General features: G+C 37.7%; 1 protein-coding gene and 1 long non-coding RNA gene across 3 annotated transcripts; one reads left to right on the top strand and one right to left on the bottom strand.

Annotated features, from left to right (window-relative positions):
* Positions 1-190: 190 nt before the first annotated feature.
* LOC109537253 (dopamine D2-like receptor) lies at positions 191-11756 on the top strand (the record flags this gene model as incomplete). 2 transcript variants are annotated; one of them, XM_048667109.1, is given in 5 exon segments in its annotated part: positions 191-300; positions 5359-5611; positions 8980-9245; positions 9752-9793; positions 11577-11756. In XM_048667109.1, coding segments are annotated over 5 exon segments (851 nt in total), but the record flags the coding sequence as incomplete, so codon positions are not given.
* Positions 1118-1567, bottom strand: LOC125504720. Its single transcript, XR_007281668.1, has 2 exons — positions 1361-1567; positions 1118-1266 (listed from the first exon to the last, which is right to left on the bottom strand). It is a non-coding gene; the product is annotated as an uncharacterized LOC125504720 (long non-coding RNA).
* Positions 11757-12448: the final 692 nt, after the last annotated feature.

Raw genomic sequence — 12448 nt, 5'->3', positions numbered from 1 at the left:
TCAATCTAGTACATTTGGCTACATTTGTCATTTTAAATTTTTTTCAAGTGTTATTCATACATTGAAAACCGATATTTTCTACTAAAAACCCGATTTTCGAATTTCATAATTTTCTCCAAAAGCCCGGTTTTTAAAACGGGTTTTTAGAAACCGAGAAACCCTAGTGCTAAAGCCGTTCGAAATGTTTCAGGTGAATGGACAATGGGCGTTACCGGATTTCGTCTGCGACTTCTACATCGCCATGGATGTCACTTGCTCAACATCTTCAATATTTAATTTAGTAGCAATTTCCATAGATAGGTGAGTACCAGTTAGATGGATGTGAAATAAAAATCAACCAGAAACCGAGCTGAATCCAACGTTCGTCGTCTGCTCGTCGAACCGATCCCGAACTTGCATGAATGTTTCTTAATTAATACAACTTAGAGCTGCCGGAATTTCCACTCTGGTAAACGTTACGACTCAATCAGTCAGCGGAATTGCAGGGTGCGAATTCGCCTACCGGAAACTGTTCAGCGGGGTGTTTAACTTGCGTCCAATTTTGTCATATTTCAAAGGGAGAAAAACACGAGGCACCATCAGTCCTGTTGACTGAAAACTACAGATTGAAATTGGGCCCCACCTGCTCGCCTCTATCCACACATATGTAGGTTTATCTGATGCCATTTGCCTTGTCTAATGCTATTAAAGTTAGGCATAACCCGCAGCCGAATTATAAGTTCAGTTCAGTTCAGTTTCCAAAGTTGCTGAACACCCCAAACACTGTGCAACTTTCCATTATATTAGAGGATTCCCACTGGAATTCTGTTTCTCAGGTGTACATAATACCTTTGAATCTATTTGCACTTTCCAACAGGCATCAGGTATAGGCAAAGTTTTATTGGCTGTGGCAACGAACGGATTTGCAACTCGCTCTGCTCGTTTGCAATGGACGGTTCGGTTTTACTATTAACTAGGCTCTGTAATTGCACGTCCCCGTGTCAACAGAAATTTAGCTCTTAAGTAATATACTGGGTGTCCAGCCACTTTCTCCAATGATTAATAGGATCACTTGCTGTGGCAAGTGAAGACCACTGTCGGGTAAAATGCATCACCAAAAGATAGCAGATTCAATTTCAAATATAAATTACTGTTATTGTTAGGAAAATAACCAGTTTGCAGGGCCTAATTGCATCCATTTTGCGAAACTTTATCCAATTTGCACGATGCTGGAGAAAGAAAATTGCGAAATAAGGCGCTGTCTAGAGGATAGAAGTGCCCGTCATGCTTAAAAGAAAATAATTTCAAGTGTCGTTAAATAAAGTGTGAGCGATTATTTATCTTTGTGCTAAATAATCAGATTGGAGTACGGAATACTTACTTTTCGTCGAATAAATGCCAACGCATTTTGGTTATTCTATTCATTGGTACCCATGAAACGCCAGGTCCTAGACAAATACATGCAGCTTGCCTTTTTCGTCAAGTGCATATTCTAAGGATCCCACTGGGTGGTCATTTTAGGATACTCTAAAAATTTGAAGAATGGACTAATCAATAAGCAATAAATCCAGTCAAAGTAATCTCAAATCTTTTTCTACATGGGATCCATGTCATGAGCGTCAGGGTTTCAATGCTTGCTCAACATAATTTCTGAGAAAGAACCCGAGGTCTTGCTGCTTAGCAGCTTTACCTGAGACTTTGTAAGTAATCGCTTGACCGGAAATTAAATTTGGGTTTGTACAATGACATAATAGGAATTATTCGGCACATTGTTCTAAATGTGTTTTACGTTTTATAGCACGCAGGTCAAGCCATTAGTTACCCATTAAAGTGTAATGACGGTACATTATAGGTAATAGAATAGAAAATCTTTGGGAAATATTTCTTAAAACTAGCCTAACAAAGGCGCTTAACGTGTGTAACGAGATTTCCTAAAGTCCCGGATGTTCTAATGCAAGGTAATATCACTTGCGGAAGATCGAGCTGCAATCTATTGATTTTGTGTAAAATTTCTCCGGATTACCAGGCCTTAAGCGGTGGTTCTTTATAAGTCTTTATAAGATAAGTCTTTGGCATACTTCCTCTTTGGCTATACAAACTTATAGCACAATAAACCTAGACGTTTTGGGATTTAAAATATTAAGTAAGCCATGTAAACTGACCAGAATTTTGGCTCAAGCAAAAGAGTACACTGATTTATTAATGATTGAATAACTAATTATTTGATGATTTTATAATGTGAACAGCAATTACTAAAATTTAAATTGTCTTGGCTCAATAAACGTGTATTTAAACAATTTGGAACAATGTGCCGGGTTATTGATTGTACTTTGGCCACCCCCTTTTTGCATCTAATTTTAAGTTTAGAGAAAAATGGTAAATACAAAAGTTATAGTTATTAACGTCTAGTTTATTTTAAAACAATACCAACTGACGTGTCTCAAATACAGCGTGTCTCAAATTCAAGTGGCAGACCAAACTTACTTTTTTTCAATGAATGGAATGCCGCACTTTTTATTGCATATTCGCACTATTCGCACAATTATAGGCTTATTCGATATAAATGTTCCATAATGATTTTCAACCGTTTTTGAGTTAATAACCAATATTGATTGAACTTTGGCCACCCCGTTTTTGCATCTAATTTGAAATTTTTTGAASCAAACAAAGCTGATGTCATGTAACTTTTCCATATCTAASCACCTGCCAAGGAATAGTTAGAAMAAAAATTAAAAATATWTTGTCAAATATTTTAGYGRGTTTCACCAGTGCGATTTTTTTAAATTTTRCATTTTATTTTTCTTTMACGAAAACGAAGCTTCCTGTCGGAAAAAGTTATAAAATCTTGGCTCCATGAAGTACTATCCAGCAATATTGTTGYCAACTTTCCAGCTTTCATARTTTTTGACCAAATCTCGAAAATATGGTTTCCSAAAAACTGMAAATATCTCGGTAACCAAAAGAGGTCACCTGAATCTAATTSCTCCAGTCGGTCGGCCGTCTKAAACTCCATAAAAAAGTTGGTACTCAYTTTTTTCCTCCGATCGATAATAAGCGAGAAATTGACGATTTTCTAAAATTATACAAAATTTTGGGAAAAAATTTTCGAAATTTTCYCCAATTTTGTGATGTCAAGTTTCGRCAAATGTTGACATAGAAGGTGTTTACTGATCCAAAGCAATCCATTACATTTGAAAAATTATTTTATTTTTATTTTTGGGAAGCATTTCAGTTGATCGGTACCACAATTTACCGATAACACGGAGTTAAATTGAGTTTTTTCCTTCCAATTTACCGAATCGATTAGACATGGGGTGGATTCGTATTTGTCTCAAAGCTAATTGGTGTCAATTTCAACCGATTCTAATGTCATTTGACAAATTTAATTCAATTTCGGAAATGTTGCTTCCATAAGGCCTTGTACAAACGTTTTCTTCTTCCCCCTGTAGCTACAGAGGAATTTTTTTTGAACCAACCAAAACTGATTTATGATGTAACTTTTCCATATCTAACCACCTGCCAAGGAATGGTTAGAAAAAAAAATAAAAATATTTTGTGAAATATTTTGGTGCGTTTCACCATGCGATTTTTTGGAAAAAAATTTAATTTTTTTTACGAAAACGAAGCTTCCTATCGGAAAAAGTTATTCTTTGTAAAATCTCGGGCCCATCGAGCATTATCCAACGGTATTGTGGTCAACTTTTCAGCTTTCAGCTAATCACTCCAGTCGGTTGGCCCTCTTAAGCTTCATAAAAAAGTTGGTACTCACTTTGTCGCTCTGATCGATAATAAGCAAACAATTGACGATTTCTTAAAATCATGCAAAATTTCCGAAATTTTCTCCAATTTTGTGATGTCAAGTTTCGGCAAATGTTGACATAGAAGGTCTTTACTGATCTAAAGCAATTTATTACACTTGAAAAATTATTTTCCTAGAGTGAATGAATATGATGAATGATGTCCCACAGTTTTGGGAAAACTCAAACTTTTAGAGTGTCAATCTAATCTATCTGTAGAAGATCGATAATGCATCAAAGCAAGTACCAATAGTGCTTTTCGTTTCTAAGCTATAAACATTGAATGTTTCGATTTACAGGGCGCTTCTGGGTGTAAAATTTTCATTTTACTTTTTGAATGTCAAAAACGCCGAATAATGTCAAACTCTTTGACAGAGTGTCTTTGTGTCTTCAAAACAATAGCTTAAAAAACATTTTCAAGTCGYTGTCTTGACCGATTTTTYGATCGACAATTTCGTTTACATGGGCTCTGATGGGAAAAAGGCAACACTTTGACTTTGACCTTCAATTGAGATACCTCAACTTTCTTCTAGGTTAATGAGGTTTTACGACCAGATAGCCCAATTATCTGGCTACAATCTGGTATAAAAATTTTCGAAATTCCTTTATAATTGACTCGTGCCAAAATGTCGGGCTGGGTTGTCTACACCGGTCAATGGGGAGTTCGTTAATTTTAGTCAATATTGGTTATTAACTCAAAAACAATTGAAAACCAATATAGAACATTTATATCGAATAGACCTAGAATTTTACGAATAGCGCGAAGACGCAGTTAAAAGTACGGCATTTTAGTTAAAAAAGGTAAGTTTGGTCTGCCACTTGCATTTGAGACACCCTATATCAATTGGCACTATCTTAAAATCAACTAGACGTTAATATCTACAACTTTTGCATTGAACATTTTTCTCTAATTTTCAAATTAGATGCAAAAACGGAGTGGCCAAAGTTCAATCACTAACCCTGTACACATTTACGCGGCGCATTAAAATCCATAAAAATCAAACTTTACGATAAAGGCCCAATACCAGTTTTCCATCCAGGTCGGATTCAATTTTTTCGGGTAGATTAAGGCTCAGTAAAATCGTAGCAGAAAAATCGCGAGAGCCTATTTAACCGAGAGAAAGCAACGTTATTTATGCATTCCGAGTCCCGTTAGAGAAATGAAGAGATTGAAAATATCCAACTTTGACTATTAAACTTTGAAGTAAGATGGACTGGTATTTGTTGTCCATTGCCTGATGCGGTAACTTTTGCTCGACTTGCGGGTTGGGAACTTTTTGACAGACTGGAAAGTTGCTCGGAAAATAAGAAAAAACGCTTTGCTAAACTTTTGCACCACGACTGATTAGGATTTCGGAAAGTTTACATAATGGCGACGACGAACTTCTTCTATTCGTATGTTGGAGTCGGAAGAATAAGAAGTATGTCATAGACTGCTAATTCTGATTGGACACTAGTACCAGAGCGGTAGAGTATTGTTTTCTGGCTCAAAATCACAAAATCTGAAGCTACTTTTCTGCAGTGTGTGTGTGAAAGACCAGTTCTGTTGACGCAAATCATTTGAGAGTCTTTTATTTTCCAGGTACATAGCAGTAACGAAACCGATCAAGTACGCCAAGCACAAGAACAGCAGAAGAATCTGGTTGACAATAGCAATAGTTTGGGGAATATCGGCGGCGATTGGCTCCCCAATAGTGTTAGGGCTGAACAACACCTCGGACCGGATATCTGACGCCTGTCTCTTCTTCAATAGCGACTTTATAATCTTTTCCAGTTTATCATCGTTTTATATTCCCTGTATAATCATGGTCTTCCTATATTATAGCATTTTTAAGGTGAGTTCCAGGGAAAAACAATAACTAACATTCGTCGCGAACCGACTATCTCGCATAGGCTCGATGACATCTAAAATATAAAACGTACATTTAGAGTCGCGTAGAAAAGTTGCCACTTAAATATTCTCTGCCCTGCTCAAAAATGTTCAATTCTATGAGCGACATGAATTTTTAATGCGCATCAAGGATGGAGAGCTATGAAATCGTGCTTTTATTTTTGCTACTCGTTTTATTGTCGAGATGTTTCCCTTTGAAGGCGCGCTAACGAGAGAACAAATGCACCTACCTACCATGTTTGTATCACTGCTGCATCTCCGGGAGCCAGACAGTGCCAATATCGAATAATCTTTAGTTAAAATTTCTACAACATGCAGTCAAAACTGAAGCAACTATTTCTATGAACTTTTAAAAACCAGCTTATTTCCTGCTGAAACGTACAATTAAGTGTTGAGCTAACCAGGGCCAGTAGAAGTAAAGCCTGGGTAACACTGTGTTGAGTTGCGCTTTTGAGCTGTTGGTAGGCATGTTAATTTTCACAATTATTAATTTTTTAACTCAGTTAATTTTCAGGAGTAGGCACATTGTTGAAATGGCTTGTTGCGTCAACCCAACGCACCGGCACAGTAACTCACTGGTGCAGTTGCGTTGCGGGAATATTGCTCCTAAAAATGTGTGACCTTTTTTTGTTAGGTGTTGAAATTCCAGCCCCGGGCCTCGTCAAGCTTTAATCCGCCCTTGTGTTAAATGGTAAACGTGATTAAAGTGCGGCACTGAAAAATTCAGAAACGAAAAATGCTCCACAAGTTCAGAAGCGCAGTAAAAAAGAGTATACACTAAATGCCGCCAAATTTTCGAACTTTACTAATCGTTAAGGAAATTTTGTTTAGGATTTGAAAAAACTGTTGCTGGACACATTTTGCATCGCGTTTTTCGCAAACAAGTTTCTCAGAAACGAAAAATACTCTACAAGTTTAGAGTTGTGCGTTCAGTAAAGAAGTGTGCGCTATAAATGTCGTCAAATGCGCTATAATTTCCTCCTTTGAATCTTCAAAAGTTCATTGAAATCGCCTGAAATCCTGGATTTGCGCACTTCGTAAATGTTCATTTGAAAATAAACGCTTTCACGCAACTTCAGACTGTTCAATAAAAAGTTCCAGCTTCCAACGTAAAGCCGGTGGAAACTTGAAAAATTGACATTCTATAGAAGCCGCTCTTTTAATGAAATTTTGGCGTAAACCTGCACCTACATGATTGATATTCAAATTTTCTGTTACTTTTTGTAACAAATCGACGAGTGTTTACTCACGCACGTTGTTATAACTGAATCGAATTACCAATTCTATACTCGATTATATAAAAACGAACTCTGTGGCTCATTTTTCATGTGTTTAGTACAGCAGTTTCTGTCCAAGTTTAAACTTATTTGAAATCAGCAAAACAAAGAGAGAAAAATATAAAGTGTTGGGAAATGAGTAAACACGATCTATTTGTCTCTCCTGCCAACCACATAAGTTAATCTAGGGGGCGATGTGACAATTAGATTTTTATTTTAAATTGTATTTGTTTCTAGTAACTAAGGTAATTGAAAAGAAAAAAAAACAAGACGTGTGTAGAAATAACGTTCTGAGCAATATACATTTTAATTTTGCCGACAATCGGGTTTTAATTCGTCGGTTGGGTGCATTCATATACTTAAGTCGGTGTTGGGAGTGCCATCTCAGATAGGGACGCGCACGAAGAAGAAAATAATACAAAAATACTGTCCACTTAATCATTCATCGACATAAAGAATCCATAAAATTTCAGTTGCTTGTGGGAAAAGAACTCAGTTGAAGCTAAAATATTTATAGATTAAAGATCATTCTTACCAATATTTTGCAAGCTGGCGCCCTATCCTCCATTTTACTCCAAACTACCGCACTTGCCATAAGGGCCACAATGATTCAATTTTCTATCTAATAATGCGATTATTGACTGATTTCGTCTGGTTCACAAACAGGCACAGAAGTACAGAATAAACATGATTATTTAATCATTTAATTGTTCACCCTGTCATCAGTTGCTCTGCGCTGCTCTTACTTGGCAGATCGATTTCAATGTGTTGATTGTTGACATTTTTGTAGAAAGTTCCAGTTCGTACGGCAACATTTTCAAAGGCAAATTTCACGTTTCAACTTAACGACAGTCAACAACATCTAAACCAAAAACGCTCCAAGTGCCGATCCTGTTGATTGATGATCCTGAGAATGTTGATTTTAAATTTAGACAATTTATATTTGTCTGAATTTCACTGCGCTGCCGTGATTAATGCGTAATGCGAAAACTAAAATTTATAACCGAATTAATTTTGTTTTTCAAAAAGTACTGACTCAACGAAAAAAAAAGCGCGAAGAAATCACTTCAAAATTAAACTGTTGCTTAATTTCCGAGCGATGAGAGGAACCAGCTAATTTTCAACTAATTAAAAATGTCCTTTAAAAGTTCTGATTTCAAGAATTATTCCGACACAAGCTCAATTTGAGGTGTGGCGCAGTAACTCACAGAGCGGCATCAACACAACACAGTGTTACTTAGGCCTAGTTGTTGCCACTCTCTGAATTAATGAGTTATAACTCATTTATTAAAGTGGAATAACGCTTTACGAGACCCGAGACTGGAATTGGAACATCTGAAAAAAAAGGTCATCAATATTTACCACTTTGTCCAAACAACAGTGATTTCGTTTTTTAGCTCATAATTTAACTAACGTTTGCCAGAAACCGAACTGAGTTCCTGAGCACTGCGCCGGTGGGTTAGGAGTTAACTCCTAAAAATTAACTGAGCTACCCAGGCCTACAAGTTACAAGTTGAGTAACTCAAAAAACGGCTATTCAGTGGAAGAACAAAATAAAATGATCGAAACCACTGATTCGCGATTGGACGAATTTCAATCCGTTGATTAACGAGTCAGGATTCATATGTGGATTTTGCGGTGCCAAGTCGTAATTGTGCCCGGCTTGGAAAATTTTCATTAAAAAATCTCCATAATGGATCCAAATTGTTGTATAATTTCCAGTCTTCCGCATCGACGGCTTTTAATTTTTTTGTCGAATTTATTTGGCAAATTAATCGTCATTTATGTTGGTTTTTCCTGTGAAATGCGAGCCCTTTAATGAACATTTCTCGCATGTGGACGGGCACGTTTGATTTGGCAAACATCTGTGGCCAGCTTCCAAACTTGAACCCATTCGAGATGTAAAATCACAAGCAAATTAATGGCGATGAACGTTTTATTGGTATTTGACTTTGCGAAAATTCATGTGAATGTCCAGGTCCAGGAAATTCGTTTCACGCCTTCGCAACTTTCTAAAAAAGCGTTTGTTTCGCAGGCACTTAAAACGCGGGCTATGCAGCAGAGAGCGGTTAGAAAACCACTGCCTAGCGAAATAAAAGCCGGATCTGTGATAGAGAACTTGGCTAATACGAGGCGTTTGGCCGAGACCCATCTGGGTCCCACACCCATCGAAGAGCAAGCAACCAACACAGGGTCGGGATCAGGCGACGATGACGACGAGATCTTGGATGCCGAATGTCAAGTTATATCTAACGATCGAAGTACCGAATTTATTTTGGCCACTGTTGTTGAAGAAGCAGCGTAAGTACTTGGCAAATTTATCACTACTCGTACCAAATTCGGAATGACCAAAGAGAGGCGGCGTACTATTTCCCTAAAATGTTACGAAACTTCCCAGGATTCCAATTTTATAGCAATTGCCTTAGGAAACATTCTGAATTATTTGAAGATTGATAAATGATTCTCCGAGGACCGCAGAAAGATTTTAAATCCCAGATTTTACTAATATGCGTGCTTTTAAAGCTCGAACTCGAAAAATGTTTATTTGCTGTTGATATGAATTTGTTACTGTTTTACATATTAGAATGTATCGTTAAGTTAAAAATGCGACCCCAGCGGCCTAATGCAACACAAACAGCTCAAAGAGGGTCCGATGTCGCAATTTATGCTGGAAAATAGGAAATATACCTGACCTCTACTTTGAAACGCGTTACAGAGTTTTGCAATTAGGGCTACGCTACTAATCTGGCTAAGACGTCCTTTTAAAGATCGACATATCGAAACTTAATTAACAATTTTTCTTTTAGGATCGTTCGCCGTAATGATTCGCTCGAATTCAACAACAAAATGTAAGTGTTTAGGTCCCGAAAAAATTAGATGTTTGCAAATCACTTGGTTTAGCTGCTAGTGATTTCAGAAAATGTCTGAAAAACGTGCAAGATGTAGAAAATTATGAATGCCACACTGTTTCTCTGTGCTTCGATTAACTTCTAAGGCCAACTTGTTCGTTCGCTCTGATTAATCAATGCGCATTGAGAACGCATTCTAATTAAACCTGGAAAACTTTCTGTGCGAAATTACTTACACACTTCAAAAGTTGACTCTTTCAAGCGCAATTTAAAGTTGCCGCTTCTATTCCTCGACGGTTTTTTAATTGACATGCTGTTTTTTCAGAGGCGAAAGGTTTATTATTTGCAATGGCAGTTGGGAGTTAGATCGGTTTTAGGATAGAAAATATTGAGTCTGCAGAACCGATTTGATCCTTGGATTCGGCAAATCGATTAAACGCGACAAGCAATTAAACGACCTTAAATCATAAATCCCATTGAAACGTTTTCTGGTTCCCGAAACTAAACCATTCATTCCAGGGGTGAGAGAGAGGGGTTTTTCGGATCTCCGAGCCACCACAAAGCCCGAAAGGTTCGACTGTTATTTGGGATATGAGTCGGGATGCTAAATAAACAAAGCGTATGTTAAGCGAATTTCTCTAATAGTTTCGAATGGGGCGACGTCGACCTCAAAATGTTCTACTCGAAATCCTGCCATTCCACAGGTTTGAGCAGCTTCAGATTAAATTGGCATGGTTTTAATTGATTCGGGTGTGTTCATTAATGCATACCAGTTTTGTCACGCATTATTTGTGGTATCGGAATACCAATGATTTCAGAAAAATCGTCACATATTTTGGCTTAAAATCTGTTGTGTCAGTTTAAATGATGCTGTTTCCAGTTCTGTGGAATGCATTTTGTTCAATTACACACTCACAATGGTATGTATAACTAGGTCACAACTCTCGCACCAAGCCCTTTGCCCATTAATCTCCATTCAAATATATTACGACTTTATTCGGACTAATAAACTCTCCTTTGCGAAAAACCGAGCTGGTTGCAGCTTGAAATTAAATAGATCCAACTTTTTTGGCTCGGGGTCTAAACGCGCCCATTAGAAATTGAAACCCTGCTTATACCTGCTGAATATTTGCTGGATCTCATAAAATATTGGGCTTTGAAACCGGAACCGAATAATAAAGTTTTCGGGCAAATCGCAACCTCCATAAAGTTAAACCCGTGCGAAATAAAACCACAAACAAGCCAGGCGAAAACGCAAGATAAATTTAAGCAGGTTCGCAATTACAATCGAACTGGGGTGAAGGAACAAATTCGGAGTTGCACCCGGAAACTATAAGCTCGGTGCTGGAAATCGAAGAAAATCGTTGCCCCTGCGTTTTCAGCACCTTTTAAAGCGGCTTAATTTGATGTTGATCTCACTACAGGGTGTCACAAGTTGGATTAATTTGCCATAAATTAGGGCAAAGCTGCGCATTGAATAGAAAATTTCAGTATTGTATTGTAAAGATGCATGAATCTCCCAGTTTTTTAGTTGATATCCAATCGCCCCGATCTCATATGAGATGGCTTTCGAAAAAAGTTGGATGAATTGGTCCCGGTTTTTTAAATTGATCTGTTGTCGCGACCGTACAGTTAGTTGGAGTTAGTGTTTGCCACACATCCCTTATTCCACGGGTCAATTTTAGTAAATGTTGTGATCATTACGGCACTATCTATCTCATTCAAGATCAGATCCCAGATACGAAACTATGTCAGAAATTGGGAGTGTTTCTTCTCATTTCAGAATATCTAGTGTAGTAGCCAGTTTAGCCACCCCAAACAACTTGGGCGACCCCAATGGAAACAACGACTCTGGTTACGCGCACAGTCAAGCCGAAAGCATAGCGCCGGACAGCCCACGACCCTTTGGGGGTCATCGACTCCCCTCCAAGAGGAATGGAGCCATGGACAATACGGAACTGAGGTAAAAGGGATTTTAATTTGTGTTTGCATTTTTCAATTAGGTATGCTTTTCGGCGGTTTATTACAAAATGTAAATGCAGCTGCTAAGGGTGCACACCAGCGGCCGAAAACACAAGTGTACAGAATTAGATTACTCTGTTTTCTGTTTATACTGCCTGCTACGCGGAGCGAAGCGATGGGAGTGTGGGCGTAGCGATGCGATTGAAGACAAAATATTTTTCCAAAAACATTTTGGACGTTAAAACATTAGTTTTGCCTGTCTGACTCACCCTGGCTGACTTTTTTCCTGACCCTGACCAACTGCGGCTTTAGATAAGGAAAACTTCAGTCTAATAGGAAATTTCTAGAAGTTTTCAGTTTTTTTTCAGATGTTAAGGTGAGGCGATTAGCGTTTGAATATCTAAAATTGTAAAAAATTTGACACGAAAAAGCCAAAAATCCAACCGTCCGGCTCATGATATGACTCGAAAGAGCAAATGCGCTGCTTTAAGTGTGGAAAACACACTTTAATAAGATCTTTCTGGGAGTTCTTCCATAATTTTTTGAGTTACCAAGGCAAAGCGATTGGTCGTTAGAAAATACAAATTTTTGAAAAATTCTCATATGAGATTAATCTAGCTCTTCGTAACTGAAAAAAACCTGGAAACTCCCAGAAATTTGCCCTTAAAGTGAGTTTTCCTCTCTTAAAGCAGC

Source organism: Dendroctonus ponderosae, unplaced genomic scaffold, assembly GCF_020466585.1.
Source record: "Dendroctonus ponderosae isolate FM_Combo_2020 unplaced genomic scaffold, Dpon_F_20191213v2 Dpon_F_20191213_554, whole genome shotgun sequence".
Classification (NCBI taxonomy): Eukaryota; Metazoa; Arthropoda; class Insecta; order Coleoptera; family Curculionidae; genus Dendroctonus; species Dendroctonus ponderosae.
The sequence above is the reverse complement of the archived record's forward strand: the minus strand, read 5'-3'. Positions and strand labels throughout refer to the sequence as shown.